The sequence below is a fragment of the Eptatretus burgeri genome, chromosome 1 (assembly GCF_056783735.1).
Source record: "Eptatretus burgeri isolate ZD-2024b chromosome 1, Ebu_testis_v1, whole genome shotgun sequence".
NCBI lineage: Eukaryota > Metazoa > Chordata > Myxini > Myxiniformes > Myxinidae > Eptatretus > Eptatretus burgeri.
Genome location: NC_140961.1, coordinates 139,842,614 through 139,866,599, shown reverse-complemented (window position 1 = coordinate 139,866,599; position 23,986 = coordinate 139,842,614). Strand labels below are relative to the sequence as shown.

At 43.3% G+C, this 23,986-nt stretch overlaps 1 protein-coding gene across 1 annotated transcript in view; it reads right to left on the bottom strand.

Moving 5' to 3' along the window:
- Positions 1-22,071, bottom strand: part of LOC147035612 (complement factor B-like) — a 155,648-nt gene extending 133,577 nt beyond the window's left edge. Inside the window, exons 1-6 of the mRNA XM_085845276.1 lie at positions 21,916-22,071; positions 20,411-20,620; positions 16,633-16,824; positions 14,307-14,483; positions 11,733-11,810; positions 2,568-2,701 (exon numbers count right to left, since the gene is read on the bottom strand). Of these exons, the coding sequence (XP_085701402.1) occupies positions 2,568-2,701; positions 11,733-11,810; positions 14,307-14,483; positions 16,633-16,824; positions 20,411-20,620; positions 21,916-21,964 (840 nt within the window). The 5' untranslated portion in view covers positions 21,965-22,071. The remainder of the gene's footprint in view (positions 1-2,567; positions 2,702-11,732; positions 11,811-14,306; positions 14,484-16,632; positions 16,825-20,410; positions 20,621-21,915) is intronic.
- Positions 22,072-23,986: the final 1,915 nt, after the last annotated feature.

Sequence of the window (23,986 nt, the reverse complement as noted above, 5' to 3'; positions counted from 1 at the left end):
TTATCCGAGCAAAGACCTTGCCCGGCACTGAGAGCAGTGTCACCCCTCGGTAATTGTTGCAGTCTTGGCGATCACCCTTCCCTTTCCAGAGAGGGACAACAAGGCCCCTCTTCCAGTCAGTTGGGATGATGCCTGTGTTTCAGGCAGAGCACAGAACTGCATGCAACAACATGAGTGCAGCATTTCCACCAGATTTGAGAAGTTCAGCATGGATGCCACAGATCCCAGGAGCTTTACCCCCATTTCAACTGGTTCACCGCAGCCTGTATTTCCACAAACAAAGGTGGACCACAGTTGACTGGAGGGTCAGCAACAGTGATTGTAACACCCCTGATGTCCAACTCGACAGCTGGTGGATCAGCCTGGTACAACCGCTCAAAGTAACCAGCTGAGTGGGCCTTCACTTCGGACGCCTCTGTCAAGAGCCCACCACCCTCTGCTCTAACTGCAGTACACCGAGGGATGGGCTTAGATGAACGCAATGCGCGAATTCCTCTGAAAGCAGGACGACCACAAGTGATGCTCTACCCCCTCACAGATTCCTCGCACATCGGCCTCCTTGTCCACCCTGAGTGCACGTACTGTTTTACGCCTCAGCTCCCTGAACAGCTCAGCTCTGCCAATCAGCCTGGCCCTGCGACTCTGGTCAATGGTATCCAGTGTCCCTTCAGAGACAAAATTCTTCTTCGCCCTTCGGTGAGTTCCAAGTCCGTATTTATAGTGATGTCCAATCCATCGTAATGTTTGTTTCAAAAACCACCATCCATTTTGACCTATTTATTTGGTGTGTTACCCTTTGGAATCCATCATGTATGTACTTTTAAAGTATCCATTAGGCCTGGATGTGGCAGTTTTGGCGGTAGAATGGAAAGGTACCATCAGCCAGGGTTATTTTCCTTCGGGTTGTTGAAGTGGCAAATGGCGAGAGGTCACTCCACCACCAGACTGGGCTCCGGCACAATAGCAAGCGAGAGGGGAGGAGCAAAACATGTCACGGATAAGGATGGGAGCTAGAAACTTTAAAATCCCAAGCAGCAGAAGGGGGTATGATTTCCCAGACCAAATGCCACAGAAGGGGCGTTGTGCATGTCAGGCTGTCCTGCTGCACCACATCCCCACTCAGCCAGCCACGCCTCTCTTCCTCCTGCCTGTGTTCTCAAGCATACGAGATGATGCACTGATTCAGCTTGTGATGGGACGCAATCTGCATCCTTACCAGCCATTCCATGCCAGACACGGCTCTGGTATTTCCTGTCTTCTCTGCCTCAATATAATGTCTATTTTCTGTGGCATGACTGATGGACCCAGATAAAGCATCGTATAATTAAGGAATCCCAGTTGTTAATTTGATACCGAGGACATGTACAACCGGTAGTGGGTAAGCGGTTATATTTCCAAGTTGGTTGCATCATTTATTTTTCTACATTGCTCCTTTTGTAAATTCCTCTTCATGTCATTTCTTTTAATACACACATAAACCTGGCTTGGTCTTGTGGGTGAATTCTGGTAGTTGTAGTTATCTTAAGGTGGTCAATTAACACCCACTTAGACGATAATTGGTCGAGGCAACTTTCACCACACCATCGGATCGTGTTCCGCGTTTAGCCTGGTCTTGGCTTGGGGATTTGGGTGGCTGGCTTGGAATCTTAGGATCCTGAGGTCAAGCCACTTTCCGTTGAATTAACACCAGGTGGCGTTTACTCAGCCTGTCGTCCTTCTGAAGTCAGAAGGATGACACCAGATGGGCATTGGTAATAAGGGCATTGCATCAGCAGCACAGCCACACCCTCAGCCAATGATACTACCCGCAACCGTGTGCTGCATACGATGGAGGAGGAGGAGGAAGTGTTGCGCGTTAGGCTTGCTCGGCCTCACTTGCATACGACGTGCAACGCCTCAAAGGCATGACACTCGGTGGATTCAGTCTTCCGATTCTAATGGTGTCATAGCTTTTAAAAACATGATCGGACGAGGAAGACTCCGAAGCGATCGGTCGTCGCGGTCGTGTTGCTACAACTCATCAAAATTGTACCAGGCAACCGGAAAACCGACGACCATTACACTACACCAGTCATTACAATTAACCTCACTGAGAAAGGGGCGATGTATTTATGATGAAAGTTGGGAGTGAAGTATGTGCTCAGGACAGTAGTCTATTTGGTCGCAATGAGTTGTCGAGCTATATGACTGTCACATAATTATGAATAACACAGTGGATTAACTCCTCACAAATAATGGTTTAGGTAAACGGATTAAATCTTGACCAAAAGCAATCAAGTCAGTTTCCTCTTTGTGGAAATTAGAAGGTAAAACCCCATGTTGGTTCTTCCAGAAATATAACAATGTTGAGGTTCAAAAAGGTTCGCCCAACCCTTGTCCAACCTCAAACGATACCTGCTGTATCATGTAGTAATTCTGTTGAAGCAGCACAAGTTACGACTCTCCACAAAACAGATAAAACACAAGTAATACAAATCACAATGTCAGCTAAATTCATGCAGAAGGCTGGTGATTAAATTTAAGCAGTTATTGATTTTGTACAATTTGTGCAAAAACACACTCTTCACCTGATCAATGAATTGATGGGCAAATTGTACACCATTTCTAAAAGGTTCTTCTCCTACACTGTTGGATGCATCCATAATGAAGTACACGTGAGTCTCATGCCCGGCACCCACACTCACCATTCGATTCACACCAACTGTAAAAAGAACATGTAACACACCATCTTTTGTTTTTCAATTGACCCTTGATATTGCATTTTAAAGAGTTTGAACCTGGGCTTTAGGGAGTCAGAAAAGTATTTAAGTATACAGTAGAGGATCATATTTGTGAGTTTGTATGATAACAGTCGTGTAGCCATTTTGAGAGCGATCTGCTTTCGAGGAGATTGTAGAAGACCACTTCTGGTTCTGGGTTTGGAGCATCGGCAGGTCTCTTTCAGGGCTCTCTGCTCACGATCTCAAAGTTAAGTTTCCGGTCGTTATCTGTCCTGTTTTAACTGTTTATTTTCTCACCTACATGTTACTATGTCTTCCTCGTTCGGTTTTGTTTCAAAATCGTGCTATTTTGTGAGTTTTCATCGACCTTGTCTTACCGAGTGCTTGAGGCCGACCCATCCTTCCCCTCGGTGTACGATCGTGTTTAATTGTATTTTCTCCCCATTACCTTCAATTTCTATCTTCCCCACTTTCCCAACATCCGCCATCCCTCCCAACTAAACACTATTTCTTGTCTTAAATCCCCCCCTAAAAACTACCTTGCTCCTTGCACACTCACAAGTCTCAATCCATCTTCCTCTTTCACACGTGTGGTCCTCTTTGCTGTAACAAAATGCACTACTCTTCTACTATTTAAACAGACTGCTCTCAATTCGACATTTCCTTCATACCTTGCCTAAAAATCCAACTGTTACAGCGTTTCTTCTCTCCATTCTCTGAATTCGTCTTTATTGCATCCATCAACAAATGTGTTTAATCGCATATCTGACCTAAAACTTTTTTAAAACCCCAGTTTGCTATGAATGTTCGCTTTCCGTCAACCATTCTTTTTTTCCAATTTCAGTGCCAACTCATCCCTCTCACCCTTACTCTCAAAGCAACCATCACACTCTTCTCCCTCCAAGCCTCCCTCTCACCTCACTCAAAAACTCCCCCCTCACCTTTCTCCCTCAACTCTCCCCACTCACCCTTCCCCTACCATTCAACCCCCTCACTCACCCTTCTCAAAGTTTCCTCCCCCCTCATCCACAAAGCTGCCTCCTTCCACTGCCCTCTCACCTCCATCTCTTCACTCCACCTCCTCAAATCCTCAACTGCCTTCTGCTCCCTCTCTTGTCTCCCCTCTCCCCCAGCACCACAGTCCACAGAGCCTTTTCTCCTCCTCATCCAGCCCCCTCCCCTAGCTATTCTGCAATCCCCCACACTCTTTCAACAACCCTCCTTACCTCCCCCCCCTCATCCCTTGTCCTCCCCTCCCCCTCCCCTCCCACTCCCTGCACCCAAAGCCTACTCCCCTCCCTCTTCATTAACAGTGTGGACCTCAAATATCTGGGGCCTTCACTCAAACCTTTCAGATCTTTCCATACAGGTTGCCACTGACAAACCAGACATAATCTGCCTAACAGAAACTTTCCTCTCCCAAGATGTGTCTGACTCCCAAGTATCTCTCCCTGGTTACTCCCTCCTCCGGTATGACAGACCTGAGCCTCGTCCTGGTGGAGGAGTTGCTCTCTTCATCAAAGACTATTCCCCACTCTCCATGCACTGCTCTCACTCCCCCACACCCCCAGGAATACTTCTGGCTACAGCTTCCCCTCCACTCCCACCTCATGTTGATATGTTTACTGTACCTTCCACCGAACAGTGATGACTCCATCCACACCTCACTATCTGAAAACATGGACCATCTTCTATCTTCTCATCCAAACTCTCTCTTCCTCATATGTGGTGACTTCAATTGTCATCATGCCAGTTGGCTCGGTGTGGGCACCTCTATCACCTGTCATGGCACCTCAGCAAAAGCTTTCTGAGACTCATTGAGACTGACTCAATCGGTCAACTTCCCGACCCGAATCTCAACCAATGGTACTCCATCTCTTCTGGATCTGATTTTGACAAATTTCCCTGACAATATCTGCTGCTCTTCCCCCGCTCCAATCGGTTCTATTGACCACATACTTGTCAAAGTGGACATCTCTCTGGCTGTTATCAGAGAACCACCTCACCGCCATCCAGTCTGGTATTTCACTCAAGCTGATTGGCAGGGTCTCCAAGCAGCCATCAAACTTATAGACTGGTCTCCTATCGTTACTTTCTCCAACATCAACTCGTCGTGGGAATTCTTTCAAAGAAACTTACTCTCCCTCATGCACAGATCTTTCCCCTCTCGTCTTCAGTTGTCCTACCCTTCCTCCCACCCTTGGATCACTAAAGCTTGTGGCGAGGCAGTTGTCCTGAAACAACTTGCCTTTGCCTCATGGAAAGCAAACCCAACTGAGGGCAATCTCAGTTCCTTCCACAAAGCTCGGAACAAGTGTGTATCTACCCTCAGGAGAGCCAGAAAACAACATATTTCGAAGCTCAACTCTGAACTTTCAAACCTCTCTCCCTCCTCAAAATCCTGGTGGCGTCTAATCAAATCAGTTTCTGGTGTATGTTCCCCCTTCATCTCCTCCCTCAAATTGCCGCACTGCTGATACCGCACGTGAAAAGGCTGAATGCCTAACCTCCGTGTTTGCATCAAAATCTTGTGTCCAAAACCCATTGCTTTCTCTACCCACCTTACCCAGTCACACCCAACTGTCCCTGGACTCTGCGTCCTTTTCTCCTGACACGGTGGAGAGCTTGCTTTCAAACCTCGACTCAGATCCTGCAACCGGTCCAGACGGCATCAGCCCACGTGTCCTAAAAACCTGCTCCTCTGCTCTTGCTCATTCTCTCTCTCTCTCTCTCTCTCTCTCTCTCTCTCTCTCTCTCTCTCTCTCTCTCTCTCTCTCTCTCTCTCTCTCTCTCTCTCTCTCTCTCTCTCTCTCTCTCTCTCTCTCTCTATCTCTCTATCTCTCTATCTCTCTATCTCTCTATCTCTCTATCTCTCTATCTCTCTATCTCTCTATCTCTCTATCTCTCTATCTCTCTATCTCTCTATCTCTCTCTCTCTCTCTCTCTCTCTCTCTCTCTGTCTGTTCAATTCACCATCTCATTTGCTGAAGGTCATCTGCCATCTGCTTGGAAATCAGCAAATATTACTGCCCTGCATAAAAAGGTGCAAAAACAGATCCTTGAAACTGCAGACCAATCAGCCTTCTCCCAATCATCAGCAAGGTTATGAAATCCATCATCGCTTCAGACATTAAATCCTTCCTCTTCTCCAATGCTTTGATTTCCGATCATCAATTTGGTTTCAGACCAGGTCACTCTACCCTGGATATGCTGCTTCTGCTCTCCCAACAATGGATGGAGGTCCTCAATGCCGGACATGAAATCAGAGCCATATCCCTTGACATATCACGTGCTTTTGACATGGTCTGGCACCCTGCCCTGCTCAACAAACTCTCTTACTGTGGTATCCAAGGCCATCTCCACTCATGGCTCGCAGATTTCCTCTCGTATTGCAGTCAACATGTGGCCTGAAATGGACTTCTTTCATCCTCTCTTCCTGTCTCAGCTGGAGTTCCTCAAGGTAGTATTCTGGGCCCTGTTCTTTTTATGGTTTTCATCAATGATCTCTTGGACTCTCTGGAAAATCCTCTTTATCTTTTGCTGATGACTCCACCCTCTGCCATACCATCTGCCATCCTTCAGACCGGCAAGCAGCAGCTTCTTCGCTCACTGCAGATCTGGATAAAATCACAAACTGGTCCAACACGTGGAACATGTCTTTCAATCCAGACAAATCTCACACTCTCACTATGTCTCTTCGAAAGGACCGTTTAGAAAACCCCTCATCCACTTTCTCAACAATCCTCTGGAAGAAGTCCTTTCTTTCAAGCTTCTGGGTCTCACTATCTGCCATGACCTTTCCTGGGAATGCCACATTTCAAACCTGGACACCAAAGCCAGTCGCCGACTGGGAATCCTCCATTGTGCAAAGTCCTTCCTCGGTACACCTGAGCTCCTGACCACTTACAAAGCTTTCGTCCGCAGCCTGACGGAGTACTGCTCTCCCCTATGGGATGGTGCTCCTGCCTCCCAACTTTCTTGGCTTCACGCTGTGGAAACCAAGGCATTTCGGATCATTGGCATCTCCCGCGATGAGGCTGAATCTTTGGGCCTCTCACTCTCTCACCGCAGGCAGGTCGGTGGTCTTTCTGTCTTCTACCATCTCCTCTCCAGCCTCGCCCCCCTGCTCTCTCTGCGATCTGTCCCCACCATATTTCCGCAGGGCGCTCAAGGTCCGCCAACAACCCCCTTCTGGTAAAACTACCAAAATCACAAATCACTGCTCACCTTCACTCTTTCATTCCTCTTTTTTCCCCACCTTTGGAATAAACTCCCTCACTCTATTCAATCCCATTATTCTCTCCAGGCCTTCAAAACTGCTGTTCACCACCACCTCTTATCGTCCCCCATCCAAATCCTCGATCTTTTCTACCCCGTTAATCCACCCAAGCCCACCTCCTTCAAATTCCCTGCTTTCCTTCCTGAAAGTCCCTGTTATGTCCATCTTGTATTCCCCATGTTCCCCACCCCATCCCTCTCCCTTCCACAGATCTCCTAATGTCTCTGTTCCCCTTTGTTTTGTCCTTCCCACTCCCGCCCCTCTTGTCTCATGCCCCCCTTGCTGTGCATTGTGTTAGCTCTCATACGAGCCTTGACAAGGTATATAAAAAAATAAAAATGGGATACAAGCCATTGTAGCAGAACACAAAAAATATATCAAACTCGAAGGGCGCTATTCGACGTTGTGATGTCAACAGGTATGCCTCCGCTCACATTACTAAATCATTATACATACTTGTAGCAAGTGTGATCTAAATCTCTTAACTCAGATTAAAAATATTTAAAAATTCTGGCTGCCAGACAATGCGTCCAATCGGGTTGAAATTGAAAACATATATGTTCCATGATTACGAGATCATAATTGTGAAGTTTCACGTCGATTGATGGATTGGATCAAGAGAAAGAATTTTTTTAAGATTTTCTTTTGATCCAATGTGGCTGCCAGATCAAGTAACCAATTAATTATTCGTGAACACCATGGTATCCCCAATGCTTGGGGAACATGTGGGTGAAGTTTCCCCTCGATCTGTCAAGCCGGACTGGAGGAGATTTTAAAATGTTTATTCTTCAAAAACTCATCGCTGCCAAACCATGTGACTTATAACATCATATGTGTGAACCTTTTGTCCCTCATGTACAGGCAGTCATATGTGTAAAGTTTTGCCTCGATCTATGAAGCCACTTCAGAGAAGAAGATTTTTGAAGTTTTTTTCTTATATAACAATATGGCTGCTGAATCACATGACTGATGAAGGCATGAATTTTTTTTTCTGTGGACCATTTTATCCCGAGATGGCCCTCAAAAATTTTCATACTGATTGGATGTGGCATTCTCCATATGCAATTATGACATCATTAAAAAAATCACACTCATTCCCCGTGAGGAGTACTTGCTATGTGCCAAGTTTCAATTTTTTCCTTTGTGTGGTTTCAGAGATACAGAGGTCTAATGTTTTTCCATTTTTCAAATATGACTACCACACGACGTGACTTATGACGTCATAATTATCATTGAAACATTATACATGAGCAGTCGCACCAATGGTGAAAATTTTGTCTCAATCTGACAAGCGGTTGTAGAGAAAAACACGAAAGTTCTGTACGGACAAACAGACAGACAAATAAAAACCAATGTCACCCTCAGGGTAACCCGTATCTTGCCAAAAGGTGACCACGTGCGACTTCTTTAAGGTCACACTGAGGTGAACAGAGCTGCTATCCACCAGGAGCGACTCCTTGAGGAATATCTGCCTACGAGAGATTCCGATGAGAATCGTTCTTCAGAGTAACCATGAAAAATATGCTTTTGCCTCATAACGTCACCAAATGATGTCATAATGTCTCAAGCTTAACATATCTAGAAAGCATTCATCGAGGTGTTCAATTTGAGGTACTACACGATATGGTTCCTAAAACTTGAAAATTTGACCTTGGGGTCAAATATGTTTGACCTGAGGCGCTAACCATGAAGACCAAGGCCAATCGCCACCAAAAATTAATCACCTGAGTGCCAGACCATGACCTATATTCCCATGAAGTTTGAAGACGATCCGATCAAAATTACTCAAAAAATAAGGGTTTCGTCGACTCCTCTGATTTGCGCCAAAGTGACCTTGACCTTTGACCATGACCTTCAAAATTTTGTGCGCTGAAAGGGACCTCTATAGGCCTCTGATATGCGAATTTACAAAAATTTCCAATGATAACTGTGCTCTGCAGAATTTTTTTATATGTGATTACAGACAAACAAACAAAAAAAAAACAAACAAAAAAAACATACAAACTGACTAACATATCTTGCAAAAACTTCGTTTTGGCAAGATAACAAACAAACAAACAAACAAACGGACCCAAATACAATATCCTTTCGAAATCCTTTGGCAAGGGTAATTCGCATGGACAGACGTACGCACATACGGACAACCCGAAAACATAATGCCGCCGGCAACTTCGTCGGCGGAGGCATAAATATAAAATCACTTTGCAGCAGAACACAAATCCTAGTTGGAAAATCACATTCCAGCATAACATAACAATCTATAACTGATATGCAATCAGCAAAAGTAAAACATAACAATCTATAACTGATTGTCAATGAGCAAAAGCAAAAGATTCCACCATGAATCTATACTAATAAATGTCAGTGTGTGTATGTGTGTGTGTTTCATATTGCATAACCCATTCTCCATACTAACTCTCTTACATATATATATATATATATATATATATATATATATATATATATATATATATATATATATATCTTTTGAAATTTTTTTTTTTAATCAACCGCTGTCACAATGGGTACCCAAAGGGTTCGCGGGTCGTCCATTATGTATTACAAACAGCATGTCAAGTATCGAGTCAATGCAAATTGAAATGACAATAGCTGAGAGTATCTCTCGAGGAGGTGAGGAAGGGCTTTTACAGAAGATCCAGGTTGGAGTCGATGAAGTAAAGGAACAGCTAGGTAATCTAAGAGAAGATAAGGCTACAGGTCCAAATAATATGCAACTGAGAGTATTGAGAGAGGTGCTGACCAGGTAAGCGAGATGTTAACGGATATTTTCAATAGTTCCCTGGAGTCAGCACAGGTACCGGAGGATTGGAGAGTAGCAAATGTAACAACATTATTTAAGAAAGGATCCAGAGAATAATTGGGAAACTATAGACCTGTTAGTTTGACTTCAGTTGTGGGGGAGGTGTTGGAGAAATTAATTAAATACCGGATGAGGAACCATTTAAATAAATACAAACTAATTAAAGGTAGTCACCATGGGTTTTCCAAAGGTAGTTCCTGTTTTACAAATATTTTAGAGTTCTATGAAGCAGTGTCTGATTTGGTGGATGAGGGAAAGGCAGTGGACATAGTATATCTAGACTTTAAGAAGGCATTTGATAAGGTACCACATCGGAGGTTGTTAGCCAAAGTGAGGGCTTGTGGAGTGGCTGGTCAGATCGCTAATTGGATTGCAAACTAGCTTGGTGGTAGGAAGCAAAGAGTGGCTGTGAGTAGGAGGATGTCTTACTGGGAGGATGTAAGTAGCGGGGTACCTCAGGGATCAGTACTCGGACCATTACTATTCAATATTTACATCAACCATTTGGATAATGGGGTAAAGAATAAGCTTTCCAAATTTGCAGATGACACAAAGCTTGGAGGTGAGGTGGATAGCAGAGGCGGGTGGTGAACAGATACAGGAAAGTATTGATACTTGTATGGATTGGGCAAAAGACTGGCAGATGGAATTTAACCTGAGTAAGTGTAAGGTGTTGGGGATGGGAAAGAACAATGAAAATAGAGATTACAGGATGTAAGGGGTAATTTTGGAGCGTGTCACACAGGAGAAGGATCTGGGGGTGGTAATATATACGGGAGGTAAGCAGGCAGCACAGTGCCAGACAGCTATAGGTAAAGCAAAATTTTGAAGCTATATGTAAAGTAAAGGGTTTTAAAGCAAATTTATAAAGTTCTAGGAAAGTATAGGGTTTTAGGCTGTATAAGGAGGGGGATCAATTAAATTATACATCAAAAGAGGTGGTGTTAACATTGTACAGGAATTTAGTGAGGGCCACATCTAGAATATTGTGTGCAGTTTTGGTCACCACAGTTCCGGAAGGACATAGATGCCATAGAGAAGGTTCAGCATCGGGCTACTAGATTGATTCCAGGCCTAGCTCGACTCAGCTATGAGGAGCGGCTGAAGGAGAGAGGGCTTTATTCACCAGAAAGGAGGCAGTTATGAGGAGATATGATAGAGATGTTTAAGATAATGAAAGGTAAAGATAAAATAAGTGCAGATTAATCATTCAACAGAGGAAACAGTGACAGAACCAGGGGCCATAGCCTGAGAGTGAAGAAGAGGAGAGTTAAGACGCTAGTAAGGTAGGGGACTTTCACTCAGAGAGTCGTTAATACATGGAATGACCTCCCTGGAAAGGTAGTGGCAGCAGAACAAGTAGTTAAGTTTAAATTAGAATTAGATCGGTACCTGGAAGTTATGGAGATAGAAGGGTATGGGGATGTTGATCAGACTTTTCGGTAGTTTGAGTATTGATGGGTGATTGTGTACGAAGTGATGTTGGTGGGGGTCTTGCTAAGGGGGGTTGTGTGGTTGATGTGTGTTTTTAACCAAGCCCATGCCCCCTCTCCGAGGGGAAGAAAATGAAACAAAAATTAAAAAAAAAAAAGACAAAAAAAAACAAAAAAAAAAAACAATAAAAACCAAACAAAAACTACAAATACAAAATAATACAAAAAAAACACTATTTTTTTTTCTTTCATTAATTAAAATGATCTTGGGTTGGTGTGGTGCTCATGCAGGCATGATTGGCTGAATGGCCTCCACCTGTGTTGGATTTTGTTGTTGTTGTTGTTGTTGTTGAAATAGTGGTGTCCAACAATTTCGTAATGATTTTATGCGATTTGTCCTTCATTTTAAAAAGAGATTTTTTAAAACCTAGTAAAACACTCCAAACAATTCAAAACAAAGAATAATGAATACACCATACCTCGATTCGAGCTGCTTGTAATTTGTGCTTTGGCAAGTTTCATGGCAACATCATCAATTGAGTCATAACTGTAATAATCTGCAAAACAATACAGAATCAATTCGAGAGTTCAGCCAACGACTCACCCTGTGCAGTCTTGAAAAAAGGACATCTATGAGCAGCAAATTTGATTGGTCGAGATGCCATAAAATGTCATAATATTTTGTCTAAGTACTGCTGAACGGAGGGGGTTTTGAAAGTACCAAAAAAGGCGATTTGTGTTCTCCAGTGTTCAAGTATATAATTCAATTGAAATAAAATAAAGACTTTAAAGGTTGCAGAAAGGAAAAAATGTCGGAAGTTTACCACCATTGACGCGGCGTCTTTTCCACCACCTTATTTAACACATTACGTGAGTTTTTCGTGCCTGTTGTATGCGTCCATTATGCCATCCTTAAAAACAGAAAGTTTTCCTGTTTGGATTGATTTTCAATTTTGTTTGACTGCCAGACTCCTACCATCACTACTCCCTCTACCCTTGCTCTTCCACTTCCCTCCCTCCTCTCACTCCTCCCCCTACTCCACTCCCCCTCCCTCCTCTCACCATTCCCTCAAGCCTTGCTCCTTTGCTTCCCTTCCCACTACTCCTTCTACCTCCCCTCCTTCCTCTCCTTACTCCCCCTACCCTCATTCTTGTACTTCCCCTCCATCCTCTCCCTCTACTCCTCCTACCCTCACTCTTCTACTAACCCCTCCCTCCTCTCCTCCCCTTCTCTCTTCTCCCCCCTCACCACTTTCTAACATCACATCTGACCAGTTGCATTCAAAACAAAATGGCTATTCGAATGCATTTCTGTGTAAAAATGCCAATATTTGTCCAACTTTCTCACCTTTGACTGCAACTAAAATTTGAACCATCTTCACGACTCCAAAAAATGAAATCAGAAGGCGAATTAGAGTTAAGATATAGCCATGAAGGAATCTGATGGATTTTATATTACAGGCCTTAATTTCACTTAAAATGCATTTTTGTCAAAAAAAATGCAAATTTTCTTCCCTTTTTTTGCATCAGAAACTTACACCATCTTTGCAATTTCAAAAAATGAAATCAGATATCGAATTAGAGTGAAGATATAGCCGTGAGGAGTGGAAGAAAGTGCGAGCCTTAAAAAGAAGGCTCCACAGAGCAAACAAAATGGTGCCAATTTGATTTTGCGGCCCCTCCCTGAATGCTGGAAGCCCCACCCTGAACTGGGACGCTCCTCCCTAAGCGGACAGACAGACCGACGGAGATTATTTTACAGACTACTGTTTCATAACAGTTATTAAACAGCAAAAGTACCCGTCGCTTTGCTGATCGATTTTATCAAAAGACAACACGTTGTACTTCACAAAATTTTTGGTCTCTTCACTCTATAATTTGCCCGAGGTCATCTTCCATTTACGTGGAAGTCAGCTAACATCACCTTCGTCAACCATTCTTGCTGCTTATTTTTGGCATGAGCAAAAGTCACTTCCGCATCGCTGCGAAGCTCAGTGATGGACGCTTTGGTTTGAACCTCTGCTTAAAATGAGTTGAATGAAACTTTTTGAAAATTTGAATTGTTCTCACTGAGATTTCAACATCGCCGTATTACATGTTATCACGTTGTTTAAACTTTAAAATTTCTTTATACAAGAATAAGATGATTTGTAATACCGGATACCAGCAAGGTGGTGCTATATGATACATATTTACATGGAGATAAATGGGGTGTGCCTCCCCACTCTGAACCCCTTCCCCTTGATATGCTACCCCGAAGGAAAGCATACAAGGGATATGCAACATGCTAAATTTGGTTGATTTGGTTCGGTAGTTTTTCTCGTTTTTTTAATCATATGTGAACAAACAAACACGAATTGAGCTTTATATATTGGATGATTACATCATATTATTATTCCAGCATGCTTTCCACAAGGGTGGATGATTTTTTTAATGAGTTCCCTAACAAGGAACTTCAATGCAAGAGGATGTCTTTTGACCCATCAAGCTTGTGCAATGGTTGCCAACCCATGGCGACTGTCCATGCTCTATCCTTTTTAAATGCTGAGCGTCAAGCAAGAAAGCAGCGCGTGCCTTTTCTAAAGTCTTTTTTTATGACTCGGACAGGGTCGAGATTGAAATGCAGACCTCCCAGATTTAGGGCAGACACTCGACCATTACGCTACTGAATCCGGTTGATGTCAAAGACATGCTTTTTAAATTTTATTTATCAGTAATGGCAGTACAACTTCAGACTTTAATAACACCTTCCTCTTCGTTTTTCATGATGTGAGCATTTTAAATCCCTTCAGCTATATATGCTTGTCTTAAAAAGCAGTGGAAGCCAAGATAAAAAGAGAACATTTTGGTCACAGCTTTACTACAAAGACATTTTGTTTGCTAAACGAGACAATGAAACTATTTGTCAAGTGTTGTATATCTCTGATATAAGTATCCAAAATATGCAGCAAGATGAAACCACGATTTAATGTAATATGTGTGTTATTAGACACTTAGTACAAGTTGGCTGGCTGCGGTGTTGTTTCTTCGATCCAGCAGGATTTCAAGCTCACCTTCACACCTCGGCTCATTCCCTGTCCACTCACGGTTCACAAGACACGTTCGTTTTCTGGACCCCATCATGATGAGTTTTGGGTTGGAGCAGCTGTATGTAATTGTGGACCCCTGATCATAATTTTCATTTGATTGGTCAACTCCAAATGGCAGCCCTGGGTTGGAGCAATACGTATCTGTGGATGAGAAGAAAATTATCAAGCGTTTGCAATAATACTGTTACAGATGTTGTCTAGGTGGTAAAATGGTTGGGATAGATTACAATAGTTATTTAATAGTGCATGTTGGAATAAGTGTGGTGTCGTTGCTGTAATTAAAGAGAAAGTGTTAAGCAGTGTTTAGAGAGCTCTCGTCTTCTCCATCACAATGTTTGTGTCGAAGCACCATCTTTCCTCCTTCCCTGCATTCTTCAACATTTCACCGTTGTACGATTTGTCTATGTGTACATTTACATTCTGAAGCAGTTTGCAGCCCCACAGCACAACCACATCGCACAACTGCGCAAAAAGGTCGTGAGGTGCTGGGGAAATGCCTATATATGGACATATGGCAAGCTCAGGAGCAAAGGAAGCATGTGGTTTGGAAAGTCCCCCGACTTGCCCTGCCAATCAGCACAGCCCACCGATCGTCGCCTGACACGCCGCGTTTGCCAATGGGCGTATGCTGGGGGGTGGTCCAACACATCCCACATAACTTTATACAAGCCCACACACTGCGCTTGTTGGCGCATTTCTCTTCTTTGTGGTGCTTCGCTCTTGCTTCTGGATCCCTGCTGCTGCTGCTGCTGCTGCTGTTGCTGCTGCCGGTCGTCACGGTCGAGGCACGTCACGGCAGTGATTGCAAATCACCCTTTAGCATTATCCCGACCCTTTTTCCGAAGGATCGGCTTCTTCTTCTTCTTCCTCCGACCATAAAATCGAAGGGATTACACCACATGCAGGTTTTGTGTCCTGAGAAGCGAGGCGGTAGGTCCGGTAAACCGGAGGAGGCAAAGGCAGGCCACAAATGTGGCATCGTCACACACGTAACAGACTCGAGTGCATCAGGTGACGATTTGTTGAGCACGCGAAGTACATGAACCTCATGATGCCCATACGACCACCCGTCACTCAACCTTACAATCATGCCCCTTCCATATCCACACCCACGCTTCCATCCGTCACTCATCCCTATGAAATCACACTCTCACCGGAACACTCACATCGGTGACTAACCCCTCGCGTCTTCCGCCCATTCGTGCACCTGTGCATCATTATTCGTGCAGGTTTGTGTCATTTTTTTCCCCTGAAGCCGCTAGTGTTACCATGGTCACTAATCCCTGTAACTATACTCCCAGCACAATAGCCACGCTCCCAGCATCATAATCGTGCACCCATTTCACGTGCGCGTCGTCTGGTTGCTTGCGGTCCGTGCTGCCACTCGATACCTGTGCACTCTGAGGTGCCTCCCCAGCTCACTTTTGTGGTGGGTTAGTGGTGTGCTTATGACCTCGTTGGACTGGCACTCGAGGTGCTGCAGGGACTGCCCCAAACCGATCTGCTGTGCACCCGGAGGAAAGACCATGCCATGTGTGATCATCGCTTGTGGAGCAGGTTTCCATCTTCTCTCCGTGTTGTCTATTCGCTCTCTGTGCCACGTGCCCCCGAGTGAATGTCATAAGTTACTCGTTTGGGTCTGTCGAGATCCCAAGGGTGCACTGGATTATTTATTTTAGAGTCATTTGATGCAGTCTGTGATCACCGCTTTGTGGCCATGATTTTTTTTTTTTACTCTCCCCCACCCCTGCCCACGTTTCCTTGTTGCTAAATTATTGTTCGATGATGACTTGCATGTGGTCAGCGGGAGCGGCGCCTCCATAGCGCATCGTCAATCTATTGGACGGGAAAATTGGGTTCACACTGTCAAAGTGCTTGGAAGCACATTGCTTGGTCGACTCATTCAGCTAACCTTGTCAGGCAGATTCACCACGGTCATGTTCTTAAATGCTGATTCACACCAAATTAAATGGGCAGATGCAAGGACCTTTTCAATGCTTACTTGCCATTGGCGCAACCGTCGTGGAAGACGTGTGACTGCAACAATACTTTACAAGTATAGGTTTCAACATTCTACTGTTGAATTGCACAATAAATGTCCATTTCTCTTCTTCACCGTTGTACGACGTACACAATTCGGATGAAACTTGACTACAACCTTCATCACCCATGATTGCTTTGAAACAGGAGATTACATCAGGTAATTGGTTTGATTATTTGATATGAAATTCCATAATCCAAAAGTTTGAAGGTAAAAAAATAAAATAAAATAAAAGAACTTCACACTCACCACCTCGGTCACAAGATGACAGAGTGCCATTCCAACGTCCATTGGACATGCAGGTTCGTTCCTGAGAACCCATGAGCTGAAAACCAGGTTCGCATTTAAAATGAAGAGTTTCTCCAACTCTGAACCATGATTGCCTTCTACGATTCTCCACCCAGCCATCTTTGATTTCAACGTTACCGATACAAGTAACAGCTAGTAGAACCAGGGTGGAAAAAAAAAATTACAAGGACATACAAGAAAAGACAGGAGAAGCCCATTTCACCCATCATGCCTCTGTTTTATCCATATCCCATAAAAGTAAAATATTAGTTTCCTTATCTTTTATGGACTGATCCCATTCCAACATCCCACTTAATGTAACTCGACATCCCTTTAACATCAACAGCAGAGAATTAGGCAGTGCATAAGATCATTAACATCCACAACCGAAATTCAGACAGGACAGCCGACTTTGCATCCCTATTGGAATGATGGTGTGCTCTTAAATACAGAGCCCGTTGCAGGCACTGCCGTCAAACAACAGTTTTTCGTGAGAGATGCTGCAGAGCGAGCAAATTCAGCATCCCGCTGCCCTCAATGTACTTGTTTTCAAGTCCCATTTTTGGAGTAATCTCCCAGTGTCACAAAAAATGTATAAAATATCACATCAAAAATCTCAATTCCGAAAGGCGTCAAAAATCTCCAAAGAAAGCCAGGCATTCAGCGACAGCAACACACTTGACACGGGCACGTGCAGCGTATTGTCAAATCTTGTCATTTCCATTGATTTCTGAGATGCTGCCACAATGATCGGAAGTGAATTCCTAATATCGTTCAATGACGATTGCCACATTTGATTTCAAAGTTGTGAATATGGTGGACACATGGTTTTCCATGTCTGACACAGGTAGCGAGCGTTCAAGTGAGACAGGTTCCGAATCACGAATGAAGTTTTGTAAGAGTAACACAGGTAGTGTGGAAAGAAAGCTCAGGCTGAAAAACAAATTTTGTTGGGCTTTGAAGTATGACAACATTTAATAAAAGTATTATGTTAATTTGGCCATAAAACTTACCTGTTGGGAGAGCCATATACAGCTTCAGATTTAACATGTGCATGGAAGTTAGGAGAATAACATCTAATTCTTGAACATTAAAAAAATGCGGTGCTTGTGTTTTTCACTTCAGTGCACCAAAATTTGTTTGTTTTTTTTTACAAATAAATCCTCGCAACAATTTCACGAGAGGATCTCTAAGTGGAGGGATCTCTAAGTCTTACTCATGTTGTTGTTCTTGTGGACTTTTTTGTTTCACAGCCGACAGTTTTCATCGAAACTTCCTGAAACTTGGTGTATATATGTAAAAATACCCTGTGCAGACAGTAACCATCTCCGATTTTATAAATTCCTCCTAGAAAAATAGTTATGACGTCAAAATATTTCCGCTAATGGAAATCACCCAAAAAAATGATCTCTGAAACGAGGCAAGCTTTTTGAATTCTGTTTGCGAGAATCGAACAGGGAATTAGCAGAGATGAATTACCGCACATTTGATACATCACTATGACGTCATAGCAATTTTTATGACATTCCTAGTTTTTTGTTTCATTTGTTTCACAGCCCACAGTTTTCATCGAAACTTCCTGAAACTTGCCATGTACATGCAGAAAGCCCACGCGCAGGCAGTAACCATCTCCGATTTTGGAAATTCTTCCTAGAAAAAAAGTTGACGTCATAATATCGCCGCTAACGGAAATCGCCTAAACCATTATCTCCCAAACGAGGCAAGCTGTTTGAATTTTGTTTGCGGGAATCAAGCCGGGCATGAGCACAGATAATTTATCGCAAACCTGATATATCACAATGACGTCATATTCGTTTTTATGACGTCATCATTAAGAGGACGAGGATCTTAGCTCATTCGAGCTTGTTTTTATTACTTTGTCAACTTCCTTTTTTACTTTGAAAGCTCAAATCACAGAATGCATAGTCCTCATCGATGCCAGGTCTTAAATGAAACAAAAAAGGACTGGAGAGAAAGAGAAATTAAGAAAAAGAAGAATAATGAAAGTGTTTTTGAGGAAGTGGAAAACCTACCTTTTTTAAAAGGGGCAGGACATAACCGTTAACAAAGACATGAAAAGAGAAATAATTCCAGAGCTTAGTGGTGAAGGGGAGAAAAAATAAACAAACACCCGGTACACACCCTTTCTAAACCCCTCAATGGGCGCACCCGGCGCGGGGCCTCCCTAAACGCCCCCCCTCCCGTCAAAAGTGATCGTTTTTAGCTCACCTGGAATGTAGTTCCAGGGAGCTTATGGGATTCCAGGGAGTCCATCAGTCAGTCCGTCCGTCCATCCGTTTCACAAATACTTGCAAACCTCTTCCCTGAAACTACACATATGAATTAGGTGAAAGTTTACCACAACGTTCTTCACTGTGTACGTACCAAAGTTTTTTTCATGGAATTAAAAAAAATTAAAAAAAAATTCAGCCCTTTGGGGGTCTACGGGGGTTGCCCCCCAAAATAGGTATTTATTTTCTTCTTAGAAATGACACACAATTTTGATGAAACTTGACCACAACCTTCATCACCCATTATGTACCCAAGTTTGTTCATGGCATTAAAAAAAAAAATCCATAGGTATTTACTTTATTCTCCATTACATATTTTGTGGGTCATCTACTGTATGTGCCTACCAGTTGTTCCCTGGTTATCTTATCCAGCCGCGAACAGGTGAGCACCCAGGGGTGTTGCCTTTATGGTTTTCATTGGTGCTCATAAGTACACTGGTGCTCATAAGCCTGGTGTTGGCTTAGTGGCTAAGATGGCTGGTTAGATCCTAGGGTCTTGAGTTTGAGCACCTGTTGGCTGCTGAATTAACACCAGGTGGGGTTGACTCAGCCTGCCATCCTTCTGAGGTCGGCGAAAAAATGATAGCTACCAGGCAGCCAAGCTGCTATACACAAGAACAGAACTAATACTCATTTCACCGACCTCAGAAGGATGACACACTGAGTCAACCCCACCTTTTGTTAATTCAGCATCTGACAGGGCTCAAACTCAGGACATTAGGATCCCAATCCAACCACCCTAACCACTAAGCCAATGCCAGGCTGACAGTCATTATTAGTGCAATTATAATCAATACCCCAATGAGGCCAACGAAGCACTCATATGTAAGAAATAGTGCTGTTGGGAACACATCTCCATTGGAACCATGTTATAATTACCTCTTGGAGTGCTGTTTCTGAGAGCACGCTCAGAGGTTGGAACGCGTCCACAGTGCTATAACAGGTGTGAATGTTTCTCTGAAATCTAAAGGCACACTGATTAAATCAGTCACGATGGCGATTCGTTTTACCTGCATGTGTGGGTCGGAAATTAATCACAAATATATGTCTATTTTTCAATAAATTCAATGAATGACTGATTATTCAGCTGTGAGCTTGCAAGATCCTGAGTTAAATGACAGCTGATTTTGACTTTGCGGTGAATTTACAATCAAGCTCAATCATTAACCTGTGCTGTTTTGAAAGGGTATACTTGCTCTTGAATAATAATTTGCTGCTCCTTCTGAAGAAAGAATGAAAATTATTATTGATTATTAATTGTAATTATCCATGCTATTAACAGTAAAAAAATAAAAAATAAAACCAACAATTTCTGAACAGACATAAACTTCCCATCAAGGACAATCGATGTCAATCATGTTACATGATTAGTGTAAAATTATTGTAAATATATCGATTTATTGATCATTCAATGGAGTTGATACAGCCTCGTGATTTTGATCACTTACGTTTGCATTCTGGTGTCCTCGAGCTTTCACCATATGCATTTACGAGTCTGGTCCATCTTCCCCTGCTTAAACAAGTTCTCCAGGCCACTGGAAATGGCCGATAACCCTCAGGACAGATGAAGAAGGCCTGACTGCCTTCTACAGCTTCCTCTGGCCAGGTAACCTCTCCATTTTTTATGTCAAAGTTCTTTGCACAATTTGCTGCTCGTCCTGTAGATGACATACAAAACAATATATACCAAAAAAAAATAAATAATAAAAGCCTCAAAATAAATTAAACATTTTGCTCTCATTTTGTCAGAAAGGCAAGGCATTTTCTTTCTGCAAATAAAGACAGTAAAAAAAAAAACCTGGTGCGGTACTTGGTAGAGCGCATCCCTCCTCCAGGCTGAACTTTACATTTTGTATCTCACCGATAGGCCAGATCCGGATCTGGACCTGAACCAATATCAAATCGGCGTGTTCTTGTCACCTAACCAACTCATCCACCAAGTTTTGTCGTAACTCGTCAACAACATTTTGAAATATCGTACTATATATCGTTTTTGGCCATATCTCTCAATGGTTGTTGTTTTGTATGCAGCCGCGTGTCTGTCTTCCAACTTGTCCATTTCATTGAAACCTGAGTTGTAGTTGGCTGGTCGCATCACTTCTGGAAGCGCGGCTGCGCCACTGGTGCAGTGCCCTTATTACCAGTACTCATTTTGGCGACCTCAGAAGTCGGAAGGATGGACAGGATGAGTCAACCCACCTGGTGTTATTTCAACGGTGGAGACAGGGACTCAAACTCAAGACCATATGATCTCAAAGCAGCCACATTCGCAGTTAAGCGAACATCAGCCTTCTCTCGATTGTGAAGAATTACTCAAAAAAAAAATTTTTGTTTTTTTAAATTCGCCTAACTGGATCTGGATGTGGATGCTGATCTTCACCAAAATCGAATCGATTCGTCCGCGTCACAAATGCACCCCAACCTGTCGAGCAAGTTTTGTCTGAATCCGTCCACAACCTTTTGAGATATCTTGCTATATCTTGCTTTTGGCCCAATCACTCAATAGTGAAGAATTCCTTTGAATATTCTAGTATCTGTTTCCGAATCCGGATCTTTTGTCCATGTCACAAACCCAACCTGTCCACCAAATTTCGCCCGAATCCGTCCACAAAGTTTTGAAGTATCGTGCTATATAACTTGTTTGGCCCTATCTCTTAAGAATCACAATTAAACGTTCTAGTATCCAGATGCAGATGTTCACCAAAATCTCATCAATTCATCCTTGTTACATCACCAATGTGTCCATTAAGTTTCTTGTCCAAATCAGTCCATAACTTTTTGAGATATCCTGCTCACAGACAGACAAACACCTCAGTTGGCAGAGGTAACCAGACACAAAAAATAAATGCATGCACACCATTAGATGCATAGCCAAGCTGTAATATCATCTAGACAGATGTGAGGATTGTTCTCAAGCAGATTAAACAACTCACGGTGAGTCTGCTCAACATACCGGGTTTGCTTATTTGGAGGAAAACGAAAATTATCACCCAAAACACCATCTTCGGTCTCCTCGTGTATACAAAAAAGCAGAACGGCACAACACTTAACCCAGACAACTGAAACACAACCAGTGGGTTAAAAAACACAAGTTGGTGTTGCAATGTTTTTACAAAGCAAACATTTCATGTCCCTCACTGACCCGCCTATTGTTGTTCCTTTCCCTCGTTTCCCATCAATAGTCATTTCCAGGAAGTCTGATGTTTGTATTCTCAAGGACAGTCACGATGGTAAGATTAAACTATCAGAAAATCCTCTGTGATGATCCATTTCCAATTTCCTTTGTCTTCATGAATTCTGATATTGCCACCCACATTGATGTATTGTGATTAGTACTGTTGACAAGAAAAAGCTGACAAAGCAAATGCTGATGAAAAGAAGCAGACTTCCTTTATGACATTTTGCAAGTTTCATTTCACAACAAGGTTTAAATTTTATAAATCACATATATACATTTGCAGCATCCAATATGTAAAGCTCATTCCAACCACTGACTCACTGACTACCAGGGACTCGGTCTCTTCGGAGAATCCTTGGCTATCGCCGGTCGGACTTTGTGTCCACCGAGAGGTTGCTGAGAGAGACTCGGATGAGATTTGTTACCTGCATAGTCCGTGAGCGTCAGTTGCGGCTGTATGGACATGTGGCTCGTTTTCCTGATGCTGATCCTGCCCACCAGATTCTTTCAGGGAGGGAGCCTTGTGAGTGGAGGGGGCCAATGGGCCGACCACGTGCCTCATGGTCGCAGCAGGTTGATCGGCATCTCAAGGAGATGGGGATGGGCCAGCCATTTACCTGGGGGATGGCCAGACGGAGGCCCCTGGAGTACCGGCGAAAAGTGGATGCAGCGACGCGCTGCTCCGGCGCATGCTCCCATAACCTGACCTGATCTGTCTGAACTGAAGCACATGAAAATGTGCTAAGATCAATCGACTCGTCACCGTACATCTTGTACTCTGTTACTGTTTTCCCCAGACAGAGTTCACCCCTGACACCAGGCTTGGTGCTGAGCTATTTCATCATGGTCAGCAGGTTATGTTTGCCAGTGGAGCCCTGTCTGATACAGAAATTATGTGCACACAAATTGAGAAAGAACTTTTGGCCGTACGATAGGTTCCACCAGGATGCATCAGCCTGGAAGGTAAGAGTGCAGAGAGATCACAAAGTTAGAAATTATTGCGAAGGACTGAGCTTGAGTTCCAAAATGCCAGCAGAGGATGCTACTGCTGATGCACCAACACGACGCGGATATTCGATACATGCTCGGCAAAAAATGTACTTGACCAACACGTTGAGCAGGGAATATTGGCCAATGAAGCTGTCAGGACATCAGCAAGAGGAAATAAATATGCTCGATTGTGTTCTTTACTCTCCCAGCACCAGTAAGAATGCAGCAGTGCATTGCAAGCACCAATGGAACATTAGAGCTACTACTGCAAATTATTTGAGAACAATGTCCGGCAACAATGCACTTTTTGCTTTGTGCTCAAGGAAATTCACCCATACTCTCATGTCTGTGATGAGCTATCAACACAGGACAAACTTGCTTGTTGTGGCAAATACTTCATTGAATCACGATCTCTTTGCCTCAATATTGTGAATCGCCTTCATTCAGGATTCAGCTCACCGACTCACGTAAAGCAGCTCGTTAATGGATCCACTGGCCCAGTATTAATGCTAATATCCGGGATTTTTTATCATGAAATGTGACATTTGTGGCATGATGGCAGCAAAACAAACCAAAGAAACACTTTAGTCTCATAACACCTCATATTTTTATGTTCAGGACATGCAATTCCTCGTTCTGGTCAACTACAACTCAGGTTTCAATGAAATGGACAAGTTGGAAGACAGACACGCGGTCGCCGACTGTGATCCGCAAGATAAAAGCTCATTCTGCACGCAACAACATACCGGACACTGACATTTGCAACAATGTCTCTCAGTTGGCATCTGCGGAAATGCAGCAGCTTGCATCAGACCGAGGTTTTCACTTCATGGCCCTCAATGCCAGAATTACACGC